This window comes from Neofelis nebulosa, chromosome 8 (assembly GCF_028018385.1).
Source record: "Neofelis nebulosa isolate mNeoNeb1 chromosome 8, mNeoNeb1.pri, whole genome shotgun sequence".
NCBI lineage: Eukaryota > Metazoa > Chordata > Mammalia > Carnivora > Felidae > Neofelis > Neofelis nebulosa.
The window spans coordinates 65,974,209-65,998,199 of record NC_080789.1 but is presented as its reverse complement, the minus strand read 5'-3'; the positions used below and the strand labels follow the sequence as shown (position 1 = coordinate 65,998,199).

The 23,991-nt window shown below is 53.7% G+C and overlaps 2 protein-coding genes and 1 long non-coding RNA gene across 14 annotated transcripts in view; 2 read left to right on the top strand and 1 right to left on the bottom strand.

The window, feature by feature from the left end:
* KCNH3 (potassium voltage-gated channel subfamily H member 3) overlaps positions 1–7,101 on the top strand; it is a 17,645-nt gene extending 10,544 nt beyond the window's left edge. For 3 of the 4 annotated variants that reach the window (XM_058742885.1, XM_058742884.1, XM_058742886.1), the window contains 6 exons: positions 2–251; positions 3,516–3,733; positions 4,495–4,826; positions 5,204–5,310; positions 5,944–6,020; positions 6,142–7,101. In XM_058742885.1, coding sequence (XP_058598868.1) covers positions 2–251; positions 3,516–3,733; positions 4,495–4,826; positions 5,204–5,310; positions 5,944–6,020; positions 6,142–6,738 — 1,581 coding nt within the window. In that variant the 3' untranslated portion in view covers positions 6,739–7,101. Of the gene's footprint in view, position 1; positions 252–3,515; positions 3,734–4,494; positions 4,827–5,203; positions 5,311–5,547; positions 5,682–5,943; positions 6,021–6,141 lie in introns of those variants that run through there. The other variant, XR_009265727.1, reaches the window with a different exon arrangement.
* On the bottom strand, positions 7,092–16,396 carry MCRS1 (microspherule protein 1). Of its 8 annotated transcripts, none has more exons than XM_058742892.1 (16): positions 16,215–16,304; positions 15,322–15,536; positions 14,863–15,056; positions 14,278–14,416; positions 13,772–13,910; positions 12,994–13,152; positions 12,733–12,842; positions 11,783–11,891; positions 11,381–11,519; positions 9,118–9,193; positions 8,727–8,755; positions 8,518–8,610; positions 8,254–8,336; positions 8,009–8,096; positions 7,646–7,773; positions 7,092–7,528 (listed from the first exon to the last, which is right to left on the bottom strand). In XM_058742892.1, exons 4-16 carry the CDS (start codon positions 14,385–14,387, stop codon positions 7,442–7,444), a joined length of 1,350 nt encoding a protein of 449 aa, XP_058598875.1. In that variant the 5' UTR covers positions 14,388–14,416; positions 14,863–15,056; positions 15,322–15,536; positions 16,215–16,304; the 3' UTR covers positions 7,092–7,441. The 8 variants fall into 8 exon arrangements, with proteins under 8 accessions (XP_058598875.1, XP_058598872.1, XP_058598876.1 ...); XM_058742889.1 differs by having other exon boundaries at positions 14,937–15,056; XM_058742893.1 differs by having other exon boundaries at positions 15,380–15,536.
* Positions 16,346–23,991, top strand: LOC131519639 (uncharacterized). 2 transcript variants are annotated; one of them, XR_009265729.1, is made up of 3 exons: positions 16,346–16,420; positions 16,694–16,879; positions 23,786–23,991. It is a non-coding gene; the product is annotated as an uncharacterized LOC131519639 (long non-coding RNA). The 2 variants fall into 2 exon arrangements; XR_009265728.1 differs by having other exon boundaries at positions 16,654–16,879.

Sequence of the window (23,991 nt, the reverse complement as noted above, 5' to 3'; positions counted from 1 at the left end):
GCTGCTGCAGAGCCTCCCAGACGAGCTTCGCGCAGACATCGCCATGCACTTGCACAAGGAGGTTCTGCAGCTGCCTCTGTTTGAGGCCGCGAGCCGTGGCTGCCTGCGGGCACTGTCCCTGGCCCTGCGTCCCGCCTTCTGCACGCCTGGCGAGTACCTCATCCACCAAGGGGACGCTCTCCAGGCCCTCTACTTTGTCTGCTCCGGCTCCATGGAGGTGCTCAAGGGCGGCACCGTACTTGCCATCCTAGGTTTGTGAGGGCAGGAGAGGAAGCGGGGGTTTTGGGGGAGGTGGGTGGAACCAGGGCCCCATCAGCAGAAACGTGGACAGGGGGCACAGGCAAAGCCACCCGCGGAGAAACAGCCAGGACGGAGTCAGGAGAAGCCATGGTGCAAAGCTCCAAGCAGACAAAGCTCAAAGCGGACCCAGTGACCACCAGGTGGCAACACAAGGAGGTGTTCAAGGCTCCCTGAGTGAGTGGAGGACCACCAGCCTGCAGCCTATGAGGGGATGGGAGGGATCAGCAGTTCCTGCCAAGGAGAAAAATCAAATGCTAGGCATGGCAGTGTTGGAGAGAGTGCTTAGGCAGGGCTGCAAGAAGGGAATGAGAGCTGTTCTTGTGGGGCCCCTCCACCAGGTCAGGGGAGAGGGGGGTTGTGCTTTCCTAGGGCTGGTCACAGAGCAGGCCCGGGGCCCCAGCGGGCAACAGCAGGGCTCGGACTCTGCCTATATACTTCCCTTCTTGGCAAAAGAAAGAGGTGGAAATGGGTCGAGTCCCTGGACAAGGAAGAAGAGATTGCAGTTGTGGGATGGACGTCAGAATAATGCTGATCCCAAGGGTCTCACTGCGGGGCTGGCCCTTAGGTGTTTCAGCTCACACAAACCTCACAAAACCCCTGGCAGAGGCACTGGTGTCGTGCCTGTTCTGCACGGAAGGAGCAGGAGGCTTGGAGAGGTTCATGAATTGGCTGGTGGGGTTAGAACCTAGTCTGCCAACCCTAAGGCTTCAAACACTGTGCTTTCAGGAGCTCTGATCAAGGGAGCGCCGTGTCCCCAAGGAAGGGCACGATTTCAGGATGACAGGCTGTACACACCGGGCTTTAGGAAGGCACACGCAAAGCATTCCTGGAAACACAGAGCTGAGGGTGTCCGTGGCTGTGGGAGGCTCCCAGCAGCGACCCCAGCAGGCAGGAACTCTGTGACCTGTTTGGGTAATGGAGGGCCTCACAACAGGGATGGAAGGGAGGTGAACCCTTGGCCAAATGCTTGTAGACTCACCGTGGGGGTGGCTGACGCCTGGAGGGGCTGAGGTTTGTCACCAACCTGGAGAATTAAGAAGACTAGATGCCCAGAAGCTACTGTGCGTCCCTCCCCGCTCCCCCGAGGAGGATGATCTACCAACAGGAAAAAGAAATACCATCAAGGGGGTCTTGGAGGTAAGAGAGGTGAGAGGCTGCCACACCTTTCACCTTGAGTCTTCTGGGAGTTTGGCTTCCCGACCTAGATGCCTTTTATGCCAGGACTCCCAGTAAACGGAATTATGGTCCCTCACATATGGCTGGCAGTCCTTGAGAAATGCTGGAGAACTGGAGAGATTCGGAAGGGCAAACAGACAGATTTTGACAATTGCAGACTGGTCAAGACTGACGAGCGGATTATTAAACAGATGGTTTTCATCTCGGAGCCGAGGAAGCAGTGTGGCTGGGAGCTGGCATTGGTCCTGTAAGAACATCTCCTCACTGCTGCCACGCACCAGGTTGCAGAATAATCCTGTTCACTATTAAGACGAGCCTCAAGAATGACCGCCACCTTCACCTCACTGCCTGCGTCCCCAGCACTGGAGCTTTTGCCACCTTTGATCCATCCTGTGCCTGCACACACGTTCCAGAGGAATTGTTTCCTCTGTTGACTTGATGGCTCCGGGTGCCCCGATGTATGCCCGGTTCCCCACAACCTGGTTTTCTGCTTTGCCTTCACTCCTGCCCCCACCTGCCTCCTTCGCTGGACATCCAGGGGCCTCCTGCCTGCTGCTGGCCGCTGAGGCTCACCGTGCAGCTCGTCGCGTCAATTCTGGCCCCTACCTCTGCGTATGAGCTAACAGCTAAGCACACACAGTCGGTTGTGGGGGAAGGAGGCAAGAGAAGAGAAGTGGGCTGGGTGACAGTACCAGGAAGACCTGAGGGGGCTGGAACGCTGAGCTGGAGGTTCCGGCTGCAATGCCAGACTGGAGGGCAGTCTCTGGTCTGAGACTGATGGCATGGAGGCTCTGTCATTGGTCTTGTCCTATTTCTCAATTCTGTCTCACCTCTTGGATGAAGACAAAAAATACACACTTCTCTTACTTCCAGATGACACACAGGAGAGAGAGCTCATTCATCAGATGAGCACATTGAGATCCAAACAGCTCTCAGAAGGAACCAGAAGGATGGCCCGAAACCAAGAAAATACAATTTAACAGCAATGCTTTCTACACTTAAGTTTGAGCAAAAGTCCGTGAACATTTACAGGAGCTGCTAAGCTCAGTCCTGCTGGCAGCACGAGCCAGCCCACGGTGGAGGGTGGCAGTGATCCATCTTCTTCCTTGAGGGTAAGGAAACGCTTTCCAATCTTGCGAACTCCGGCAGTGGGCTGAGCTGCCTTGTGAAGGCGGCGAGTGCTCTGCCTACGGCAGGCCGTCTCTGTTGGGAACGATCTACAGGGGACTCTTGTCCAGAGGGAGAGAAAAGAAACGAACTTTGATCGTCTCTGTGTCAGTCACTTTACCTACACTAACTCGCTTACTCCTCACATGTCCGTGATTGGAGGCACCCTAGTTCACTGATTATAAAATGCACATTTTCCCCCTATAATTTAACATCTCTGAGATTGGGATACGGACTCTAATTGATGCCATTTTACAATTGCTGTCAGCCAGGTGGCAGTCCCAGCTGGGTGGTGGGAAAATCCTACATTGACACCTTCTGGTAAGATCAAGAAAGCACCAGGACCCAGTTCAGTACAAAATCCGTCCCGCAAGAACCAGGGTTCAGGGAGATGAAGAAGCGTGGCTGCCTGACCTCTTCACTGTGCCGTGCTGGCCACTAACCTGCTGGCTCCTGGATGAACCCCACCTGAATCACCTGTGAGGCTTGAAAGATACCAGATTGTGGGGTCTCCTGCAGATGTTATAGGTAGAGGTGGGGCCCGGGTTCCGATCTACAGACAGCCTCGGAACCACCAGAATTGTTGACCACTCGGTTAATCTCAGAGCTAAACTTCAGGTGTGTTTCAGGACAGTGGCTTCCATCCCGGAAGTGCTTGAGCTCCTGGGCCTCAGTGCTTTTCACTCCAAGTCTGTCTGAGGAGCCGGAGAGATAAGGAGAGGGGGTCGGCCGGAGCCTGGGCCCCTCTGGCCGTCTGGGTCTTGGCTCCGAAGTCCCCACTCCCCTCACAAGGGAAGCTCAGCTGCCTCTGCTTGACCCTCTGTGCGTGGGCTGAGGGGCAGGGCTTGCTGACCTCTACTTCCGCTTCCCAGGGAAGGGTGATCTGATTGGCTGTGAGCTGCCCCGGCGGGAACAGGTGGTCAAGGCCAATGCTGATGTAAAGGGGCTGACCTACTGCGTCCTGCAGTGTCTCCAGTTGACTGGGCTGCACGAGAGTCTCGCACTGTACCCCGAGTTTGCCCCACGCTTCAGCCGGGGCCTCCGAGGGGAGCTCAGCTACAACCTGGGTGCCGGCGGAGGCCCCGCAGAGGTGAGGGCACCGGGAATGTGTGCGGAGGGGGCTGGGGTGGTGGCTGGTGAAGTGGGCAGAGGCTGGGGTTGGGGGAGGAGCCGTGTGAGCGCCTGGCCTGGTGTTAACACCCCCACACGTTATGGGGGGTCTACACTCTCCCGTCTCCTGCCCCTTCGTACCCACGCTGTCCTTTAGAGCCCAGCCCAGCCGTGCTCCGCCAGCCCTGCCGGCTCTCCCCGGCCCGCCCGAGACGGCCTGGCCTGGTCCACAGCGGAGTCTTAAGGGATGGAGGCTGAGGCCACACGTGAGGGATGGGGCCCCTGGGCAGGGCCGGGCACTGGTCCTCCAGGCTGCCTCGGAAGAGAGCCCTGCGGCTCTCCCTGCTTCCGCACCATGAGAGACGACTGCTCTGAGGGGCTTCGAATTTTCCTGGCTTCTACCACTAGTTCTAAACCAGTTTTTAGCACTGTGTTCTCCCGGATAGTTCGGTTAGCCTGAGGGACCAGGTAGAGGGGTGATGTATCCACATTTGGCTAGAATTTTGAAGGGCAGCAAATTCCTCCAGGGCTTGGTGGCTTTGTGGTGGCAGCAGAAGAGCAGTCCCCCACCCACCTCCTTTCACCGCCACGAGTAACAGCCTCTGCCTCCGAGGGTGGGAGATCTTGGGCATCCAGTTTAACAAAGATGGCTCCTTCTAGGGAGATGAGGTCACGGGGGGCAGGTGACTGGGACACGGTAGGGGTTATCCAGGCTGGTTCCCTGTGCCCCACTGTCCCCAGGCAGACACCAGCTCCTTGAGTGGTGACAACACCCTTATGTCCACACTGGAGGAGAAGGAGACGGATGGGGAGCAGGGCCCCGCGGCCTCACCAGCCCCAGCGGACGAGCCTTCCAGCCCCCTGCTGTCCCCCGGCTGCACATCCTCCTCTTCCGCTGCTAAGTTGCTATCCCCACGGCGAACCGCGCCCCGGCCCAGGCTAAGGAGCAGAGGACGGCCGGGCAGGGCAGGGGCTTCACAGGCTGAGGCCGGCCCCTCTGTTCACCCTCGAAGCCTAGAGGGTTTGCAGTTGCCCTCTGTACCGTGGAATGTACCCCCGGATCTGAGCCCCAGGTAATCAGGCCCTGGGCCCCTGTGATCTGGCAAAGATGGTGGCGATAGCCCTGGGGTCCAGCCAGGCACATTCCTCCCCTGGGTGTCCATCCTTCCATCCTAACCGGTCCCAGCCTCCTCCACGAAGCCTTCCTGGACTCCACCTTCCTGCGGCCCCTCCCTAACCGTTTGGTCCATGGCCATTTACTGCTCAGAATTCCCGCCGTGTCCTGTTGCTCACGCTTGGACCCCCCGGCAAAACTGCAAGCTCCTAGGGAAAGGGACCACGTGTTACCTTTCCTGGGCCCCGAACTCCAGGGAGCTCCTGTGTGTGGACACTAGGGCACCACAGTGGTTGCCCGTGGATTGATTTGTTGTCCTGGCACCCGTGTCCATAGGGTAGTAGATGGCATTGAGGATGGCTGTGGCTCTGACCAGCCCAAGTTCTCTTTCCGTGTGGGGCAGCCTGGCCCGGAATGCAGCAGCAGCCCCTCCCCTGGACCAGGTACTGAGGCCCGCTCCGAGGTTGGGGGCTGGGGGAGCGGCGGCAGGTGGGCAGGGCTGCCTCTCTGCCCTGCGCACCCCTGAGAAACCGGTGGGGTAAAGACTTCTTGCCTCTTGTCCTTCCCAGCCTGCATGGTTTGGGCATTTTGGTGGTTAAGACCAGCACTTTGGTGGTCGGGAAGGGGTTTGGATCCCTGCGGTCAGCTCTCCAGCAGCAAGATCTCGGTTCTCGCTCCAGCTTCTGGTCTGCAGTACGGTTGTCGTGCATGTTAAAGAAGATAATGTTGCTAAGACCCTGGGGAGGATAGAGGGCTAAGGGGGAAGCAGAATTGAAAGTGGTCCCCAGGCCACGCAGCCCCGAGAGCAGACCAGGTAATGAGCTCCTGGGAGCGGTCGTGTGTCTGGAGGACAGGCGCAGAGGGCAGCGTCCTGAGGGGGAAAGTGTGGGGCAGCGTGCCCAAGGGCTCCTTGCGGTTTGGGCAGAATTCGGCAACTGGGGCAAGGCTGGAAGTGGCCGTGGCTGGCATCAGGCCCTGCCAGGCCAGTGTGGTCTGTGCTAACTGGGGCAGAGGCCTGGACCCCATGCCTGGCCTCTTCCTGGTGCTGGCTGGTAACCCTAGTCTACTCTTTGCAGAAAACGGCCTGCTCACTGTCCCCCTCGGGCCCAGTGAGGCAAGGAACACAGACACACTGGACAAGCTGCGGCAGGCGGTGGGTGAGGGGCAAAGTGGAGGTGGGGAGGGGAGCCGAGGGGAGGGGGGCGGGCGCTGCCGTTGTGTGAGGTCCAGACTCCTCTCTAACCTCGCCCTCTTTCCTGCCTCGCTCCCTAAAGGTGACAGAGCTGTCTGAGCAGGTGCTGCAGATGCGGGAGGGTCTGCAGTCACTTCGCCAGGCTGTGCAGCAAGTCCTGGCGCCCCACGGGGAGGGTCCTTGCCTTCGGGCATCAGGAGAGGGGCCGTGCCTAGCCGGCACCTCTGGGCTCCTGCAGCCTCTGTGTGTGGACACTGGGACATCCTCGTACTGCCTGCAGCCCCCAGCTGCCTCTGTCTTGAGTGGGACCTGGCCCCACCCTCGTCCAGGGCCCCCTCCCCTCGTAGCACCCTGGCCCTGGGGCCCCCCGGCCTCTCAGAGTTCCCCTTGGCCTCGAGCCACAGCTTTCTGGACCCCCACCTCTGACTCAGAGCCCCCGGCCTCAGCAGAGCTCTGCCCCGAGCCCAGTACCCCTGGCTCACCGGCCCCCGAGGAAGGGGCTAGGACTGGGCCCCCGGAACCCACTAACCAGGCTGAGGCTGCGAGTACTGGAGAGCCCCCGCCAGGGTCAGGGGGCCTGGCCTTGCCCTGGGAACCCCATAGCCTGGAGATGGTGCTTATCGGCTGCCACGGCTCTGGCACAGTCCAGTGGACCCAGGAAGAAGGCACGGGGGTCTGACTGCCAGCCCCAGAACCCAGTGTTGCCAGACACGCTGCCGTCTGCCGCTCTGCCCGAACTCGGGGCGGCAGAGAGAGTGGCAGCCGCTCCCCAGGACTCTGTGCTGGTCCCCGGCTCAGGGCAGGGAGACCGAGACTTAGGGCCCGGCCCCTGACTCTCTGAGTGGGCTGGCGCTTCAGGGGCAGGCCCCAAGCTGGGAATCTTGGTGCCCCGCCTCAGCCTGCTCTCTGACCTGTCTCTGTCTGCAGGATGGAGGACAGGCCTGAGGCCGAGGGATTCTGCCATCCCCTGCATGTGTCCCTGCCTCACCAGTCCCATTTTTTATATTAAAAAATATATATAATAAAAAGAACTACTTTGGAACTCGGTGCTTTTTATTTACAAAAGAAAAATAATAAAGGAAAAGTCTGAAGCCAATCAGCTGGAGACAAAGGGAAAAGGTGGGAATCTGAGGGGCAGAGGAGGGTGGTCTGCAGAGAGAGAAGGGGAGGGGCTCTGGCTCTAAGGAAGCCGGAGGGTTCCAGCCTCGAGGGGCTTCCCAAGGACCGGCCCTGCCCTCCCACAGAGGCTCAGATCAATGGGCCAGTTGGGTCTCCTCCTGCCCACCATGGTTTTTCCAGGAGCCTGAGTTCCCAGCTCCTAGGGGCTGGAATGGCAGGGGAACCGGAGGCCAGAGAGAGCACACGGGTCCCGCCACCACTCCTCACTGTGGCGTTATCTTGGCGGCCTCGGCCCGAATAAGGGCAATGAGGTCCTGGTTGATGAGGAAGACGAATCTCAGGCTGGCAATCTGTGGGCAAGAGAGAAAAGCGGCTGAGGACAGAGGTGGGACTGGGGGCCAGGCCCACACACCGGCCTCGCACGCCCCGGGTCTCATCATGACCTCTTCACCTCCCTCCCAGCTCACCTCCACCACGGAGTTGTTGCTGAGGCGCCATTTGGAGCCACACAGCACAGGCCGTCCATCGATGTAAATGGGCCGCCGACCCTCATTGGCAATGAAGAAATCACCATTATTTTTCAGCTTGATGACACCTGTGGGGATGGAGAGGCGAAAGGGATGAGGAGACAGGGGAGGCCAGAAGAGGGCCCGCAGTCCCCACACACACTGCTTCCCGGGAACAGGCTAGAAGGCACCCATGACTCCCAAGTTAGAGATCTTGAAATGCCAGCTGCTCAACCCTAGCGGGTTCCCATGGAGACCAAGCTGCAGGGCCGGAGGGCAGCGAGAGGCTGGGAGGGACACCCCCACACTGCCGCCTGCCGGTACCTTGCTTCCGGGAGATCTTCCAGGCCGGACCCTCCAGAGACAGGTCCACATCAATCTGGTTATCCTTGGTTGCTCTGCCCAGGGTGATCTGGGGAAACGGGGTAGGTGAGGGCTGGGACCTGAGGAATGGGTCTACACAGGTCAGGGAAAGACGAGAGATCAGGGGCCAGACACAGAACAGGTCAGCGAGGACAAGACTGGCGGAGGAGGGAAACCCGGGGAAGCAGGGGCCGGGCCCGCCTTACCTCTCGGGAGCGCATCAGGTACCGCACCATGCGGCCCCGCAGCACCGCCAGAGTCTGGTTGTCGAAGTCAGGAGAGCTCATGCCTGCGAGGGGGAGCAGCTGGTGTCACGCAGAGCCCGCCTGAGGGCCGCGGGGTGGAAGGCAGGGAGCCGGGGCGTGGGAAATGAGGGCGCAGCCAGCCAGGCAAGCACAGGGGCTCTGGGTGGGGCAGAGGGAGCTGGAGCAGGCTTCCCCCCCCCGCCCCCAGGTCCCCGGCCGCCTCACCTGTGATGCTGTCGACCAGCACCTGCCACTTATGCAGCTCCTGTTCCAGCTGTCGAATCTCTCGCTTCTGGCGCCGGTCGGCCACCGTCAGCTCTGGGATGAGGCAGGGTGGTAAGCGGGGATGCTCTGAGGTCATCAGCACCTCGTACTGATGCTTTGTGCTGGCAGGAGCTTCCACCCCCTAACGGTCCCCACCAGGGTACACTTACCATGTTCTAGGACCTCATCCCGCATGTCCCTGTGGGAAGAAGGGGGAAGGAGGAGGAATCAGGATCACCTGCTATTACCATCAGGTGCTACTTGGCTCATTAGGGTGTTCCTCAGTCTCTCAGCTGAACAACCCAGGAGGCTGCTCCTCTGACCTTGGACTAGCCTCCTTCCCGGGGGGAGGGGGGGGGGTGCTGAAGGGATGGGGCTCAGCAAAGACACCAGGTGCTAAGAGTGGCAAGCGGTGCACAAGGCTGGGTGTGGGCTGGGCCCGATTCTCAGCAGCAGGAGGCCAGGTTGGGCAGTGCTGCCCAGGGAGCTCTGGCCCACCCCAAGGGGGTGGGGGTGGGGCACACTCCACTCTGTACCCTGTCTGTGGCCCCAGCCACTCACTTGAGCTTACTGTCATCAATCAGGTCTTCTGCGTCGGAGAAGTTCAGCACTTGGTCCCCCTTGGGCAGCGGCTGCACTGAACAAAGGACGGGGGGACGGTCAGCGCCACCGCTCCTACTCCACCCTAAGCTGCCAAGCAGCAACTGAACTAAGGGGACAAACTGTGAAGACAACCTGTGGCAACAGTTTTGCGCTGCAATCAATAGGCAACAGAGCACAGACCAGATTAGACACCCTCTTTTGGCACAAAGAATTCCTGACATTAGCTAAGGGCAGAGGTGGTTCTAGAAAGAAAAGGGAATTAAGGCTGACTTTTTGTGTGTGCTTTTCAGTGTGCGAGGGTTCTCACACAGCCTTGAACTAAGGAGGGAAGGCATCGCTGTCAGCTCCCCTGTGCACACCAGGGGACAGACACAGGAAGCAGGGTTAAGCCATGTGACTCAGGGTTAGGACAGAGGCAGGACCCAAGCTCTATTTTTCTGACTCCAGATCCAAAATGCTCCTCCGACACATCATACGCTCCCAAATATTCTCTGCCACACTCAGCAGGGGGCAGAGAGAGGCACATGCCGGTCAAGTGCTCCTCAAGATGTGCCAGAAGTGAGCTGCCCCCCGTAAGCCAGTATTTTTCAAACTGCGGGTCATGAGGTATTGACAGTCATGAGATTAGTTTCATTTCTTCCTCTGCCCCCCCCAAAAAAAAAGAAAAGAAAAAGAAACAGGATAGAATAATGTCAGAGTCCATTAGATGTGTTGAGAATAAATAGTTTCGTGGAAGTTTTTCCGTTTTTTTTTTCTGACCACATTGCAAAAGGGGATGGGGGCCCACAAACTCTGAGAACTTCTGCCTTAAGGCCAGCTGTTCCCAGGACTGCAGTGTCGCTCAGTAGTTAGTGGCTGTGAAACCGTCGGCTGGGGAGTTTGTCAACACCCGGGGTGTGGTCACTGTCTGCCCGGGGAAGTGAGGGGGGCTGCACAGGAGCCACAAGTGCTCCACACCCTCAACCCCTTTAGGTCAGACTGTGTGGGAAACAAGGGACTGGGACAGTCATCCCCCCCCCCCCCCGACTGCTCCCCCACTGCAGCTGCCTGAAATCCTACCAATTTAATACTCAACCAACTTGAGAGCCAAGCGGTGTATCTACCCGGTTCCTAGGACCTCCCAGCACTAGACAGCGAAGGAGAAATCAAATACCCACAGAAAAGACTCTTGGAGAGAAAAATTAAACCTCTGAGTTAACAGAGACGTTTATACAAGATAACTTTCAAAGAAGCCAGCTACAGCAGCATAAATCAACTTTATCTGGTGTCCACTCTCTGTGGGAATTCAGGGACGTCGGAGTCTGAGGCAGAAGCAGAGCTGTGGAAGCTGCAGGAATAAAGAGGGCTGCCCACTAACTGCAGAGACCCTCAGGAAGGAAAGACAGGGCATCCCTGACACGATCTCCTCAAATCCTCTTGCAGGAGTATCTTTTGATAACCAGGAGCAGTAGGACCCAGGGAGTAGGCGGAGTGCACAGGCAAAGCCTCGTTTCCAGAACAGTGCGGACAACTATGGAGACGCTGATGGGCAATACCATCCAGGAAGGGAGGGCAGACTGTGTCTACACTACGCTGCACCACGAAAGCCTGATCCCAAATCCCAAGTCGAATTGAAGAGCCTCCCGCACTTTAGTCAGCTGACTTTCCCCGAGTTTGTCATCAGGAGCGAAAACTTGCTGGTGAGGAAGAGGTGGGCAGACAGTGTTCTGGCCCCTGGGAAAGGAGGAAGGCAGGGGGCCTGGGTGTGAAAGCCCAATGGGAATTTCCGCATGGCTCCAAGGCAGCGAGAAGGAAAGTGGAGAGAGGGAAGGGGCAGCAAGAGGCCCTACCACCTCTGGGGGGGAAACGGGGAAAGATAAAGCAGTGCAGGGGACTTTCACCTTTTATTCACTTTCAACGTTATTCACGAAGACTATGTTACCGTATTGTTTACATAATAGCAAAATATGTTAAAAATGACAACAAAAACAGGAAGTGGGAGACAACACTGCCATTTAGACTTTTTACTCAGGATTGCAGACGGTTTGGGCTACCCTTACCATGCTGCTGAGTGTCATTCCAGCCACTTTCCTTCCTCCTGGAAGGAAGTTTTGCTGCCAAGAGATGCAAGACACTGGGGGCCACTGAGGGATCCGTTACTGGGCACCTAAGGGCAACCGTGCCCAGACAACTTCACACTTACATGCACACACCCACTCCGCCAGCTCCTGGAGCCAGTTACCTGTCTGGTCCTCCAGTAGGTAATACTGCTTCATGAGCTGCCAGTGGGCCTGCAGAGCCTTGGCAGTACGGGCCAGGTAGAAGGCATCAGGGTGTCTGTGTAGCAGGTCCTGGAAGGTCTCCAAGGTGGGCTGGCTGGTCTGGAGGGCAAGAAGCATGTTCTCGGCATTTGGGTTTTCTCATTCCTGTCTCGGCCTCGTCATCCCCACCCCCTGTCCCCACCAGGAGCTGGGAGAAGTGAGAGGGAGCCGGTCTTGGCTCTTCCTAAGGACCCCATCCACAAAGGCCCCTGCCAATATACGAGACCTGCCGGGCACGTTTCCAGGCAGTGGGGCCTCCCCACATCCGTAGTTCTCCCAGTGGTTAGGTCCCCACCCTGCCCTTCTCTGCTTCTCAGCCTTACCGATCCCACTTTGCTCAGCAGCTGCTCCTCAGCCTTGCTAAACAAGGCCTTGCTCTGGATGGCGGCAATGGCTTCTGGGTGCAATTGTCTCATGGCCTGGCAAGCCAGCCTGAGGGGGTAGAGGGAGAAAGAGGGCAGGGTTGAAGGGAGGGGGTCAAGCAATCCGGGGTTCCTATAGGCCTCTGAGATCCAGAACTAGAGGCTAGGCCCTCAGCAGCACCAGCCGAAGGCTTAGCACTGCACCTGTGGCCTCATGCATTTCTTGAAAGCGTAACAGGCAACTCAACAAACCGAGTTTCCAGTGTTCACCTCCTCGAAGATACTCAAGGCACAGCCCCCAGAGACCAGTCCCAAGGGAGATCCCAAGACCACCCACTGCCCACCACATCCTCTCTCCAAAGCTGAGCCCTGCCTGCTTCCTGTCAGGGCCGTGGCTAGAGCTTAAATGGTGTTAGAGACCGTGGAACAGAAGATGGGTGGTAAGCATCCCGCCAGCAATGACAATGTTAAACGAAGTGGCTGAGGAGGAAGAGTGTGCGCGGCGTATGCACGCAGGCTTACTTGAAACTTGGACTATTAGGGGCCTTGGTGTTCTTTTGTTCCAACTCCTTCTTGTGGAGGTCAGTGGGGAAAGGATGGAAAGTGACCTGCCCAAGACCACCCTGGTGGAACCAGGGCTCCTGGCGCTCATTCGGATATTTTTTCCAGGCTGCTTCTGCAGCTTCCAGATCCCCTGCTTCTGGCATCAAGCCAGGACTAGCCGGGTTGGCAGCAGGAAGAAGCTTCCCTCCCAAGCCTGCCTGGTTTCAATATCATCCCAGAGGATGCAAGGCCCCATGAGTCCTGCCTCCCAGGCCCCTCCCTTGGGCCCTTGTATAGTTCTCTCTGTTTCAGGAGCCAAATTCTAGTGTTCCTCGTCTCTCCATGCTGCCAGAGCTGGCCCCACTCACTTGGAGATGACCGGATCGTAGAGCAGGGCGTACCAGCGCTCCTGGACTTCCCGAAGGGTGAAGCGGCAGCTGAACTTCACGCCCAGGTGGACAGATGTCAGGTCGTTGGTCTGCAAGGCCCCAGATGGGTTGGTCCCAGCCCTAGAGCTGGGAAGGACCCTTCCCCTGCCACCCCCAGGGTGCTGCTGGGCTAGTGCAGGGGCTGGGAACCGCAGGCCGAGGGGAGAGGGGGGACGTGAAGCCTGCAGTGGGAAGCACTACCTGCAGCACAGCATTGATGAGCAGGAGGTCATCCGCTGGCTTCCAGCGGCCCAAATCCTTGGTCACCTGAAGTGGCTGTTTGCTCTTCTTCACGCGCTTGGTGAGTCCAGGGGTTGGGGCTGGACTGGGCGGCACGGGAGTGCTAGGGGCCTTGGACACCTGAGCAGAGGACAGGAAGAGCTCAAAGCCGGCATCAGGGCAGATGGGGCTTTGGACCCTGAACTTCACACACTGTGTGGTGGCCCCGGTCCCACCCAACCATAAGCAACACAGGCAGGAGCTCGGCTTTCTAGTCCCCACCCCTCCCCCTCCCCCCTCTACCAAAGTACTTCTACATAATCCTTGAACATATGGGGTCTTCTCTTTGCTGGTGGCACCCTCAACCCCAGAGTGGAGGGTGGGTGGGGAGGATACCAGGAAACCACTCTTATTGGTACGGTGTCTAGGGCCAGAGCAATGCCACCTGGGGGTTATTTTTACACCCAGCAATGCTGGGAACAGGCTGTCTGCTCCCAGAATAGATGCACGCTCCATGCCTCCCACACAGAATGTGATACAGGACGCACTGACAGGGTGTGTGTGTGTGTGGGGGGGGGGGGGGTGCAGCAAGAAAGGGGGAGTAGGGAGCGATGGGCTCTCAGGAGGGAGGCATCTGAGGTTGGGGCTGAGGCCACCCGATTTTCTCACAAGTCTCCTTTGCCAGGGCCCCTGTCAGCTGGCAAAGGTGGTGGGGAAAAACAAAATCTGGCCCTGGCCCCCACATCTCCCAATCCCTCACCTTCTTCTTCTCACTGGAGGAAGGTTCACTCCCCGAACAGCGCCCTGGTTCCACCCCACTGGCTCCCTTCGCGCGGGTAGAGGACTTAGCCAGGCTGCTCTCCACTAGCTCATCATCAAACTTCTTCCTCTTGATGAACCTGTGGAGAGTCCTACCCAGTGAGCATCCCTTGCCCCTTCCCTAGGACCCACCTGCACACACTCAGCCTCTGAAACAGAGCAGGTTCCCGGCTGGGCACTAACTGCTCCGGCTCAGTGGATGGGGCACGGAACTGCTATGCTCCATCCCTCTGAGATGACAGGGTATTGCACCACAAAGATTCCATGTCAAAGACCTCAGATCACCCGCCCTTGGCCCATATCCCACAAGAGGGATTTGGTAGGAAAAGCACAAGGCTCCGCCAGTACTTAGGCTCCAGAGGGGCTCGGGTAGCCACTGCAACAGTGGTGAAGACATGTAGCACCTAATGCCCTTGCCCAGTTCCTGGCCCTTCGAACCCTTACTACCTGGAGGAGCTTCTCCGTTTAGGGATGGTGCCCAAGGCCTGGGAGGAAGCCCGCTTCTGCCCTGCCAGCGACTCCTCATCCTCTGAGCGGCTGGCAGTGCCTGATGCCATCAGAGATGAATCTAGCAGCCCCTGAGAATCTAGAAAAAGAAAAGTAGTGAACTCAAGTCTCCTAAGTGCCTAGTAGAGCCTTGAGCCTCTGAACATGGGACCCCTCCTCTGCTCCTCCTCCCCCTGCCAGCCCTCCTGGCCCTTCCCCTGCTTCCTTGACATTTGAGGTTGTAAGGTGGGAGTTCCTTGGCCATCCAGATCCCATCTGGGCTCAGACCTGGCCCAGACCTTCCACGCTGGGCAGTTCTCCCGGTGCCACGTGTCATGTCGTGCAGCACATGGTGCTCAGGTCAGACTGGTGATGCCGACACACCGGGCTCTGGGCATAACTGCTCCCTCTGCCATCAAAATGCAGCCGTGCCAAAGAGCGGCAGCTCAACAGCAAGTCAGTCAATTGTGGCCTCTGCCGAGAGGTACGTGGGTGGTGCTGGCCCAGGGGGAGGTGGCAATGCCCAGTCAGGACGAAAAGACATACGTGCCAGGCACGGGGTGGAATCAGCAGATGCTTGGCGCCTGAGCGTTTGGGGAGCTGGCCTGGCCTCATACTACCTTTGTCCATCCTCTTACAGTCCCAAAGCCACTGGTTCCAAACCACAGGGCTAGGAGGAAGGGTCCCACAGGCTCATCCAAGGATTCTGACCAGGTGAGCTTAGAGGCTGAGAGGAGATTCTGCAAAGGAGAAATAAGGCTCCCTGAGGCACAGGTTTCCAATGAGCCAGCCCCACCTTCTACTGGAACAGCTCCCCCAGGATCCCATAAACTAGGGAAGACATAAGGAGAAGAAACACAAGGCTCTATTCTGCCATGACCCTGATAAACCAACAGTTTTTAAAGGTCACCGACATCTTTTAGAATATAAAAGCTATGGACTCCAGGAAAATGTACAAACACATAGCATTTTAGGGGGTCCACAGACCTCTATGATTCTACTCACAGTCGCTAGGAAGGGCCTCGACTATAAACCAGCAGGAAACAAGGGATTAGTGGCTCACTTTTTCTTATCTTCGCTGCCCACTCAGCTCAGCAGCACCACCCTTGCCCTTCCAAGCCAAAGCAGGGAAATGGAGATCGAACTCTGATCTGTCCATCTAATTTTTATTTTCATTTTCAGCTTTGGCTGAAGATTTAGCGGGTGGGACTGCGTGGAACCTAAAAAAACGCGGTTTGGGAACTGAGCGAATTTCCACCGCCCTGGGGCGCCTGCTCCTAACCCCAGAGAACTCAGGTACTGGGGACTCTCTGGGCGTGCCGCTTGCGGGCCCCGCCCCTTCAGACCAGGGCAGCTCTCCGCACAGTTTTCTGGCCCTGCCCCCAGGTGCTCTAGTCGCTCGGCTCCGTAGGATTCGGCTGGGAATCTTGACACTTGGGGGTCAGGTGAAGGGTAGCCTGAGGCTAAGTCTGGGCCCCCTTCCTTCCCTGGCCCTCGTTCTCCGAGTGCACACCCGAGGTGGGGGGAGTACTGCCGGTCTGTTTCTGGAGCTCGGAATAAGAGTGGTGAAGTCAGCCCTGAAACTCAAAAGCAAAGCACCGAGTGCACCCAGATGTCCTCGCTGCCTTGGGTTAAGCCCCACGAACTGGTGGCAAGGGACAGGAGACTAACTCCCAGGTCAAGTCTCACCCCACCTTCGCCTTGCCCACCTTTGCGCATGCGTAACATCTCGGGCCAGATTCTGGCCCGGTCCGGCCCACGCATGCGCAGATTTTCGGGGCGCTACCGGGGCGGGGCCCCAAACATTGTTGGGGGGTCTTCCCCAGCGGCACTCTGGAAAACTCCATTTCGCCCCAAACTCTGCTCAGAACCCTCAGAAGCGAACCGCGAGGTCTCACCATTCCTAGGCTGCCAGCTCCAACAATTTCTCCGCGGCGACGGCAGCAGCCGCAGGGCCAAACCCGGCTTCCGTGAGACACATCTACTTCCGGGTCTGCGAACTAGGGGAGGCGCGATCTCTTCCGGTTCGCCCCGGGAATGTGATGAAGGGGGCGTGGTTACGGCAGGGAATGGGCCGACTTTTTGCTAATAGTCGAAATAAAAGGTTTTCACAATTGGGACAACATAGGGGGAAACATGAGGGATTATAGGCCCCAGAAAGATTACTCGCTTGAAGAGAGTGATTAATGGAAAGGCGAGACTTGGCGTAGGATAGACTGAGAGGCGGGCTGGAGGTAGGGTGGGCGGGGGACCCCACTTCGGCTTTCGAATTCCCACGGGATATAGGAGCCTTTGATGGTTTCCCAGGGGCAACGATGTATTGTTTGATTCTCCCAGCGGTTTTAAAGAAACTGCTGTGTGTCGGACCCTGTGCTAGGCACAACACGGGGAGATGATGTGGCGTTCGCTCCAGCTGGAGAGGTGTGGCGTACAGAAGGCGGGGAGGTTGATGTCTAAGGAACGGATGGAGGGTCGTGGGCCTGAGGTAGAGGTCCTGAGGAAAGAGCAATGCCCAGTGGCAGCCCGATCCCATCAGGACTGCTGGAAGCAGTTGTGGGCCTCGGTAGGTAAGAGAGAAGTCCAGAGGAGAGTGCCCTGGAGGGAAGCTTGGGATGGGAGAACAAGGCAACGGGCAAGTTTGGCCCTGAGAATCCAAACAGCCCACTAAAAGAGGGTTTCTGTTTGTTTTATGTTTCCTGAGAGGGGCACGAAAGAGTAGTAGCTGCAGAGAATCATATCACAGCTCAGATTAAGGAAAGTCCCAATTCCAAAGCTGTCCAGCATTGGGTAATCCTTTCAATGGAGATGTCAACCACACATCACCTGGACATTGTCAGGGAATGTCAGGTGGGAGGCTAGCCCTTCTGGCCCTGACAGTGTATGATAGCCCACTGCTTCAAAAGCCCTCAACTCATTTACTGTCCTGTGATCTTAATAAGTATTAACCTATTTTTCTCCCCTGAAAGACTGTGAGTTTTCTGATACAAGGTGTGTGGATTTTATGAGGTCTAGTATAGTATCTATGCTAGGTGAGAGTTATCAGGGAGGTTTCTAAGGAGAGGACAGGTGAACTGAGATTTGACAGTTGATAGAAGCCAGTCATGAAAAGAGCTGGTGTATGATGACCTAGATAGAGGGGACAGCACAGCTCCAAAGCAGAAATGAATTTGGTGAGTTTGAGGAACAGGAAGGAGCCCAGGAGAAGGATGATCAAGAAAAAGAGGGATGGAGATGTGGATAGAGGTCATCAGGGGCAGATCACATTAGCCTTTGCAGTTCTCGCTGGATTTGGGCCTTTATTCTTAATGCTTTGGAAAGCTCTTAAAGGATTACAAGTGAAGGCATCCTTGCTGTGATATGATTTAATTTTTAAGATGATGCCTCCAGCTGTTTGTGGGGAAGGATTGTGAAAGAGGAAACAGATCAGATTAAGAGGTTACCTTGCAGCAATCCAGGTGAGAGGTAAATTCAGGTGGTTTAGGTGGGTTGTGGGGCAGTGAAAACGGACAGAAACAGTGACTTTGATGTATATTTTGGAGCTAGAACTACAAGGATTTGCTGATGGATTGCATATGGGATATGAGGGAAAGGGAAGAATCAAAGATAAGACCTAGGTTTTTGGCTTGAGAAATTGGGTGGATGCTGGAGCACCCTTTGGAATATATCCAGAATCTGGCCCTATCCAAGTCACCTTGATGCAGGCCGGCTGGGCCTGAGGACCCAGAAGGGATCCTGCAAGACCAGCCAAGAAAATCCTTGGCTTTGTGCAGGGTACAAATCAAACACCGCTGAGGGGCACCTTGGTGGCTCAGTCAGTTAAGCATTGTACTCTTGATTTTGGCTCAGGTCATGATTTCACAGTGTGTGAGATTGAGTCCCTCATCAGGCTCTGTGCTGAGCGTAGCACTGCTAGGGATTCTCTCTCCCTCTCTTTCTGCCCCTCCTGTGCTCATGCTTTCTCTCTCTCTCTCTCTCTCTCTCTCAAAAATAAATAAATAAACATTAAAAAAAGAAACACAGCTGAGAGGAAGTGAGACCAGTTTGTTAAAGATATAAAAAGAGTGTAGATACTGGCATAGAGTCTGGGAGACTCAGAAAGGAAAAAAGAATGAATCTCATCTTTGCTTGGGGCCTGGAGTTCCTGCATCCAGGAACAAAGGCAAGTGTTTAGGTGTCTTCCACAAGTTACTTATGCCCTGGAGCCAGAGGTCTTGATGAGTCAGTGGTCTTGGAAAATATTCATGGTGACCCTGCCCAGTCACTCTTTAGAGGTTCACTGTTGTGCTGGAAGACTGCAAAGAAATCTAAATTCTTGACCTTTACTAGGAGTGGTTTTTCTCCGATGATGGGGACCTCTGATGATGGGGGTCTCCTAATGTGGAAGAACCCAATCACAACCCAATCAGATGGACCTGGAAGCTGCGGGCAGGTGGGGAGGGGGACATGGAAGGATTCACTCAACGCAGAACAAAAGAGATAAAAGTTTATTGAATACACTGTAAAGGAGTGGCAGGCAGGACAGCAAAGCAGAGATTGTCTGCAAGGAAGCAGTGGGTGGGGACTATTTAAAGGAGGCAGGTGAGCACTGTTGTTTAACACTGTTGGGAGCCCTAGCCTCAGCAGACAACAAATCTAAATAAAAGGCATCCAAATTGTCAAAGAAGAAGTCAAACTTTCACTCTTTGCAGATGACATGATACTCTACATACCCAAAAGACTCCACCAAAAAACTGCTAGAGCTGATACAGGAATTCAGCAAAGTTGCAGGATATAAAATCAATGTACAGAAATTGGTTGCATTTCTATATACCAATAATGAAGCAACAGAAAGAGATATCAGGGAATCATTCCCATTTACAATTGCATCAAAGCCATAAAATACCTAGCAATAAAACTAACCAAAGAGGTAAAATGTCTGTATGCTAAAAACTACATAAAGCTTATGAAAGAAATTGAAGAAGACACAAAGAAATGAGAAACATTCCATGCTCATGGATTGGAAGAACAAATATTGTTAAAATGTCAATATTACCCAAAGCAATATACACGTTAAACGTACTCTCAATCAAAACAACACCAGCATTCTTCACAGAGCTGAAACAAACAACCCTAAAATTTGTATGCAACCCCAAAATACCCCAAGTAGCCAAAGTAATGTTGAAAAAGAAAACCAAAGCTGGAGGCATCACAATCCTGGACTTCAGCCTGTATTACAAAGCTGTCATCATCAAAACAGTATGATATTGGCACAAAAACAGACACATACATAGATCAATGGGATAGAATAGAGAACCCAGAAATGGACCCACAAAAGTATGGCCAACTAATCGACAAAGCAGGAAAGAGTATCCAATGAAAAAAAGATAGTCTCATTAGCAAATGGTGCTGGAAGAACTGGACAGCAACATGCAGAAGAATGAACCTGGACCACTTTCTTATACCATACACAAAAATAAATTCAAAATGGATGAAAGACCTAAATGTGAGACAGGAAGCCATCAAAATCCTTCGGGAGAAAACAGGCAGCAACCTCTTTGACCTTGGCCACAGCAGCTTCTTACTTGACATGTCTCTGAAGGCAAGGGAAATAAAATTTTTTTAATGTTTATTTTTGAGAGAGAGAGAGAACCAGAGTGCGAGTGGGGGAGGAACAGAGAGAAAGGGAGACACAGGATCTGAAGCAGACTCCATGTTCCGAGTTGTCAGCACAGAGCCCGGAGTGGGGCTCTAATTCGCAGACCGCGAGATCTGACCTGAGACGAAGTCAGACCCTTAACTGACTGAGCCACCCAGGCACCCCAAGGGAAATAAAAGCAAAAATGAACTAGTGGGACCTCATCAAGATAAAAAGCTTCTGCACAGCGAAGGCAACGATCAACAAAACTAAAAGGCAACCAACAGTATGGGAGAAGATATTTGCAAATGATATATAAAGGGTTAGTATCAAAAATTTATAAAGAACTTATCAAAGTCAACACCCAAAAAACAAATAAGCCAGTGAAGAAATGGGCAGAAGACGTGAATAGACACTTTTCCAAAGAAGACATCCAGATGGCAAACACATGAGAAGATGCTCAACGTTGCTCATCATCAGGGAAATACAGATCAAAACCACGTTGAGATATCACCTCACACCAGTCAGAATGGCTAAAATTAACAACTCAGGAAACAACAGATGTTGGTGAGGATGTGGAGAAAGGGGAACCCTCTTGCACTGTTGGTGGAAATGCAAACTGATGCAGCCAGTCTGGAAAACAGTGTGGAGGTTCCTCAAAAAAAATTGAAAATAGAATTACCCTATGACTCAGCAATTGCACTACTAGGAATTTATCCAAAGGATTCAGGAGTGCTGATTCAAAGGGGCACATGCACCCCAATGTCTATAGCAGCGCTATCAACAATAGCCAAATTATGGAAAGAGCCCAAATGTTCATCAACTGATGAATGGATTAAGAAGGATGTGGTGTATGTATGTGTGTGTGTGTGTGTGTGTGTATAATACTACTCTGCTTTGAAAAAGGATGAAGTCTTGCCATTTGCAACAATGTGGATGGAAGTGGAGGGTATAATGCTAAGCAAAATAAGTCAGTCAGAGAAAGGCAGATATCACATGATTTCACTCACGTGGAATTTGAAAAACTTCACAGATGATCATAAGGGGAGGAAGGAAAAATAAGATAAAAACAGAAGGAGGGGCAAACTGTAAGAGACTCTTAACTACAGAGAACAAACTGAGGGTTGATGGGAGTGGGGAAAATGGGTGGTGGGCATTAAGGAGGGCACTTGCTGGGATGAGCACTGGGTGTTATATGTAAGTGATGAATCCCTGGATTCTACTCCTGAAGCCAAGACTGTATGTTAGCTAACTTGAAAATAAATAAGATTAATAAATAAAATTTTAAAACTAAACTAAAATAATAAATAAATTAATAAATAAATAGGGCAGGTGAGGAGTAATGGCGACATATGGAATTTTCCCTTTTTTGGTAACTTGCCTGGTTGTAAGTAGCCCATTGGTTAGTTAAGGCCTGTGGATATTTTGAGGTGGGCCACCTGATATTCAGCCAAGGGGTTGCTGTGAGTGTTTTTACATTCCATTGCTCAAGCCCGTTGCCTAAAAGCTGCCTCTAAGAGGGCATACATTATCTGTTCTATATGCATGTGTAAGGGAGAGGTGCAGGTCCTAGCAAGAATAGAAGCAGGAAAAGGAGCGATAAAAGCAGTTTTCATGGCTCCCTTTAGTTTTCCTGTCTCACCCTAAGTCCATCGTCTCTCATCTGGACTATTGCAAGAGCCGCCTCACTGGTCTCCCCACTTTCATCTTCCTGCCCCTCCTCTGATTTCTTCACGGAAGCTAGCGCATGCCCATTAAGATGGAAATCCACTCATGTCAAGCCTCTGTTCAAAATCCTCCATCTTCTTTGAGTACACCCCATGGTCTAGCCCTTGTTACCCTGACCTCATCTCCTGCTCCTCCCCCTTGCCCTTTCTAACATCTCCGTCTCCATCCCTTGCACCTTCTGCCCTTTCCCTGCTTTGTTTTTCTTCTTAGCCCTTATCTTTTTTTTTTTCTTTTTTTAATTTTTTTTTCAATGTTTTTTATTTATTTTTGGGACAGAGAGAGACAGAGCATGAACGGGGGAGGGGCAGAGAGAGAGGGAGACACAGAATCGGAAACAGGCTCCAGGCTCTGAGCCATCAGCCCAGAGCCTGACGCGGGGCTCGAACTCACGGACCGCGAGATCGTGACCTGGCTGAAGTCGGACGCTTAACCGACTGCGCCACCCAGGCGCCCCAGCCCTTATCTTTTAATGCATGACATACTTTGCTTTTCCCCCTTTTATTTTATTTTTTAAAAACTTTTTTAAAGTTTATTTATTCATTTTGAGAAAGAGAGACAGTGTGAGTAGGGGAAGAGAAGAGATAAAGGGAAATAGAGAATCCCGAGCAGGCTCTGCATTGTCAGGGCAGAGCCCAATGCAGGGCTCAAACCCATGAACCAAACTGTGAGATCATGACCTGAGCTGAAACCAAGAGTCAGTCAACTGACTGACCCACCCAGGCAGCCCTCTCCCATTTATTGTATGTCCTCCCAACAGTAGAATGTAAACTCTATTAGGGCAGGGGCTTTGTCTATTTTGTTCACTGCTATAGTAGGTGCTTAACAAATATGTGTTAAGTGTATTTTAAAAAAAAAAATTTAATGTTTATTTATTATTGAGAGACAGAGAAAGAGCATGAGCATGGGAGGGGCAGAGAGAGGAGGAGACACAGAATCCGAAGCAGGTTCCAGGCTCTGAGCTGTCAGCACAGAGCCCAACATGGGGCTCGAACTCTAACCGTGAGATCATGACCTGAGCCGAAGTCGAACGCTCCACCGACTGAGCCACCCAGGCGCCCCACGGTGAGCAAGTGTGTTAAATAAACTCACTGAAAAGGAGAATTCTGTGGGAGGAGGAGGTTCGTGTAGGGGTAGACAAGAAGGGTTCTGTTCAGACATGTTAAGTTTGAGATGCCTGGGAGGTATTTGGGTGGAAGTGTTGAGAGGAGAGGTGGACACACTAGTCCAGTCAGGCAAGAAGGCCTACCCTGGAGCTACACACAAAGGAAACATTATCATGAAGGTGTAGATGCCAGTGTCTAGGGAAGAGTATAGACAGAGAGTGAGGAAGGTCCAAAGCCAGTGCCTGGGGCACTCCAACGTTTAAGGTTAGGTAGAGGAGGAGCCAGAAAAGGGGACAAAAAGAAAGAAGAGTGTGGCTAAAAGGAAAAGCTAGCAATGGCACCAATCATCCTGCTTCAGTTAACCATCCCTGGCTCCAGAATAGTCTTTCACAGTGTGGCCCTCTTTCCCTGGGATGGGCGTGGTTTGCAATGAAGACCATACTCATGATTTCTCCTAGATCTGTGTTCAGCTGCTCAGGGCTCCAGGCTGCTCCTCCTGGGAATTAGACTATGGTGGTTAAGAACATAGGCTCTGGAGTCGAACAGCCTGATTTTAAACCTTAGCTGTATCACCTACTGACCTGTGACCTTGAGCAAGTTACATTTCTTTGCCTCAGTTTCATCATCTTTTGAGAAATAATAGTACCCACTTTGTAGGATGGTTCTGAGGAGTAAATCACTCACTATTTAAACAAGTAGCAAGTGTTCAAAAATGTTAGCTGTTGGTACTGTTCTTAGGGCCTGGGTCTTAGTGTCACCTGCCAGGTTATCAGAGTGTAGGGCCCAAACTGATAGCATAGCACATCCCGACTCTTGTCCACTAGGGAAGTTTCCCTCTCACCTAAGGTTGTTACCTCTGGGCGCTCAGCCGGAAGACGCAGGATCTATCTGCTATTGGCTCAACTATACCATCTTAGGAAGTCAAGTTTAACAAAGCTGTTGACCACTACAAAGTTATCTTTGGGTTCACAATGCATTTTAAGTTAACATATACTTGATATCTGTACATGTTTTTTTCTCCAAGGGAGGAGAAACTGTCTGCAGAGGAAGAGCCTTACACACAGCCTGGAGCCTCCCGAAACAGCAGTCTTCAGGATAGAGAACCACAGAAAAATGATGCAACACCCAACTTCACAAACATGACAAAGTTTACACATCGCTGTCCAAAAGCCAGAGTCACAATTAATCAGGACACCTAAGTTATTCTCATTAAAGTTAGGTATTCCATAA